At 38.5% G+C, this 3,635-nt stretch overlaps 1 protein-coding gene across 1 annotated transcript in view; it reads left to right on the top strand.

Annotated features, from left to right (window-relative positions):
* Window positions 1-2,786: 2,786 nt before the first annotated feature.
* The window catches only part of LOC109216931 (ras-related protein Rab-2-B-like), a 1,636-nt gene continuing 787 nt past the window's right edge, over window positions 2,787-3,635 (top strand). Inside the window, exon 1 of the mRNA XM_019381152.1 lies at window positions 2,787-3,553. Coding sequence (XP_019236697.1) covers window positions 2,907-3,553 — 647 coding nt within the window. The 5' untranslated portion in view covers window positions 2,787-2,906. The remainder of the gene's footprint in view (window positions 3,554-3,635) is intronic.

The raw sequence follows: 3,635 nt of genomic DNA, 5'->3' as shown, positions 1-3,635 counted from the left end.
TGATGGCCATATTCACTGATCTGGTAGAGGATATAATGGAGGTGTTCATGGATGACTTTTCAGTGGTGGGAAATTCATTTGAGGAGTGCCTAATAAATCTGACGCGTGAGCTGAAATGGTGCATCGAGACTAACTTGGTTCTGAATTGGGAGAAGTGCCATTTCATGGTAAAAGAAGGAATAGTCTTGGGGCACCAGGTGTCAAGCTAGGGAATAGAGGTGGATCGAGCAAAGGTTGATGTAATAGCAAAGCTGCCTCCACCAATTTCGGTCTAAGCCATAAGAAGTTTTCTTGGACATGCCGGTTTCTACCGGAGGTTCATAAAAGACTTCTCCAAAATCGCCAACCCTCTCTGTAAGTTGTTAGAAAGATCACCCGTTTGTATTTTCTGATGATTGCAGGGTAGCGTTTGAGGAGTTGAAACAGAGGCTGGTCACAACACCCATCATTGTTGCCCCCAACTGGGAGCAACCGTTCGAATTAATGTGTGATGCTAGTGACTACGCAGTGGGGGCAGTGCTGGGCCAGCGGAAAGACAAATTGATGCACCCGATCTACTATGCTAGTAGAACGCTGAGCGGGGCCCAGTTGAACTACACAGTGATAGAAAAGGAGATGCTAGCTGTGGTGTTCGCTTTTGACAAGTTCCGGTCCTATGTGATAGGATCCAAGGTAATTATATACACTGACCATGCAGCTCTTAGGTACTTAATAGAAAAGAAAGAATCTAAGCCACGCCTGATTCGTTGGGTGTTGTTACTGCAAGAATTCGATCTTGAAATACGTGACCGGAAGGGCACTGAGAATCAAGTCGCTGATCATCTATCACGACTTGAGGGAGCTGAAAATGTAGTAGAGGTTGAGGAAATTCTGCAAACATTTCCAGACGAGCAGTTGCTCGCCACCACTCATCAGGAAGCGCCATGGTATGCGGACTTTGCTAATTACCTGGCCAGTGGTATTGTTCCTCACGACCTTTCATCGGTCCAAAGGAAAAGATTTTTTCGTGAAAGCCGCCAGTATTACTGGGATGAACCTTATCTGTTCAAAATATGCCTTGATAATATGATCCGGAGATGCGTCCCCGAGATAGAGCAATTTTCTGTTTTGCAGGCTTGTCACGCATCGGCGTATGGTGGACACTTTGGGGGAATCAGGACAGCAGCAAAGGTGCTAGAAGTTGGATTTTTCTGGCCAACGGTGTTTAAAGATTCTCACTTATGGGTAAAGGGCTGTAATGAATATCAACGCACCGGGAACATTTCCCGGGGCCACGAGATGCCCATGAACCCAATTCAAGAAGTGGAAGTGTTTGACGTCTGGGGGATAGATTTCATGGGTCCCTTCGTCAGTTCCTATGGCAATAAGTACATTCTTGTTGCTGTAGACTATGTGTCCAAGTGGGTAGAAGCTGCAGCGAATGCCCACCAATGATGCAAAAGTAGTGGTTGGGTTTCTAAAGAAGAACATATTCACCCGCTTTGGGACACCACGCGCAATTATCAGCGACGGAGGCACTCACTTCTGCAATAGGGCTTTTGAAAAGTTGTTGGCTAAGTATGATGNTTATATAACAAAAAAAAATTGTTGTGATTGTATTCAGAGATTGCGCCAATATTTTTTATTTATGAATCCTAATTCACGAATTTTTTTACTTATTGGGGTTTAAAATGAAAATAAAGGAGTTACTTGGCGAAAATTGATGGGAGCAAAATGTCTATATATGAAGAGTGTTAAAATGGAAAGCAGATTTACGAAAAATTAGCCGGAGGAAAATGATGAATAAATACTAAATGCACAGCAAATATCATTCACTTAAATGCTTATAAAAATATAGAAAACGAAAGTGCTATTTGAAAAATGTAACCAAATATATGTATTATTATAGGAAAAAATATAATATAAGGATTCTAAAGTTTCCTGAAAACATTTAACCGAGTTCTAAAATTAGTAAAAAGTATTTTACTTTGAAATTTATCTTCTCCATAGAACGAGAAGAAACTAAAATAAACTATTAATAGAAAAATAAAATTGAAATCTAACTTTTATGTACCAATAGAAAAATAGCTACATTTTTCTTAATTCTGTAAGTATTCAATCGTTTATTTATTTTTTATTATTTTCACTACTATGTGTTTATTGTTTAATTTTTTATTATTTTCACTGCTATGTGTATTAAGAATTCTAGAGAGTGTCACCAAGTCTTTTCAAACACATTTGGTAATATTTTAATAGAATGAATGGTTATAATAATGTAGGACGAGTTTATTAAAAAAAAAAAAGAATGTAGACAACAGACTAATGTCAGTGTTTACTTGCCTACATATTTGTTAGTATGACAGTAATAGACAATTGACATTATTTGTATTGATGAGGCTAATATTTCTCATAGTTTTCTTTGTCTACCTCGATCCAATTAACAAAAAAATATCCATAAATCCATTAATTTTTTTTTACAAAATAATCGCGCGCTTCTCTAGTTAATAGCATAATTTTAGTTTAATATTTTGTAAATCAATTGATTCTTACATTATCCGCGGGTAAAAATCAACATCAAATACTTGCCCAAATTTGATCCTTAACATTCAAACCATATGCACTATTTGACATTATTGGAGCATGAGTGTCAACAAATAATACTAGACCAATTCTAAAAATTATGTACATAAAATAACTCAATTAAAGACCACAATTTTTCACGTGACTCAAATATTTGCCTATAAATTCGCACCCTGTACTTGCCTCTATCTTGCACTAATATTAGGAAAGTAATACAAATTCTGCTAGATATGGGAAAAGCGCTTCATTCTCCTATTCAAATTAGGCATAAAAGAAGAACTAAATCCTCTGCCTATAAATGCATTACTCAATGACAAAGTGCGCAATGCCGACAAATTAAAAAAGCAATGGCGTACGAGTACCTAATGAAGTTCATAATAGTGGGCGAAACCGGAGTAGGAAAAACCTGCCTTCTAAACCAGTTCACAGAAAAGCGGTTCAATCCGGTTTACGACGTCACAATCGGAGCCGAATACGGATCCAGAATAATCACCGTCGATAAAAAGCTAATAAAGCTGCAAATATGGGACACAGCAGGACAGGAGAAGTTCCGGTCGATCACGAAATCCTATTACAGAGGCGCTGCGGGGGCTTTGCTAGTTTACGATGTGACTAAAATGCACACTTTCGAGCGGCTCTCGAATTGGCTGGAGGATGTACGACAACATGGCGATCCGAAATTGATGACAGTAACGGTGGTAGGAAGTAAGTGTGACGTTGGAGAAGATATTAGGGCTGTTAGTGCTGAGGAAGGCGAGGGATTCGCGAAGAGTAACGGATGTTTGTTCATTGAAGCTTCGGCTGAAACGGCGGTGAATGTGGAGGCGGAGTTTGAAATCACGGTGGAGAGAATATATGGGAAGATAGAAAACGGCGATTTTGAGGATAGATTACCGGGAATTAGGATCGGAAGTGGGACTCCCACGACGAGTGGTAAGAATGACGATGGAGCTGCTGCTTCTAAAAGACTCAACTGTTCATGTTTGATGCCGTTGTCAATTTATTTTTCTTATTTTTATTTTTTCTTTTCGTTGGCTGAGAATATATATATATATATATATATATACATATATATA

The sequence above is a fragment of the Nicotiana attenuata genome, unplaced genomic scaffold (assembly GCF_001879085.1).
Source record: "Nicotiana attenuata strain UT unplaced genomic scaffold, NIATTr2, whole genome shotgun sequence".
Lineage (NCBI taxonomy): Eukaryota > Viridiplantae > Streptophyta > Magnoliopsida > Solanales > Solanaceae > Nicotiana > Nicotiana attenuata.
This window is presented reverse-complemented; position numbering and strand designations above follow the sequence as displayed.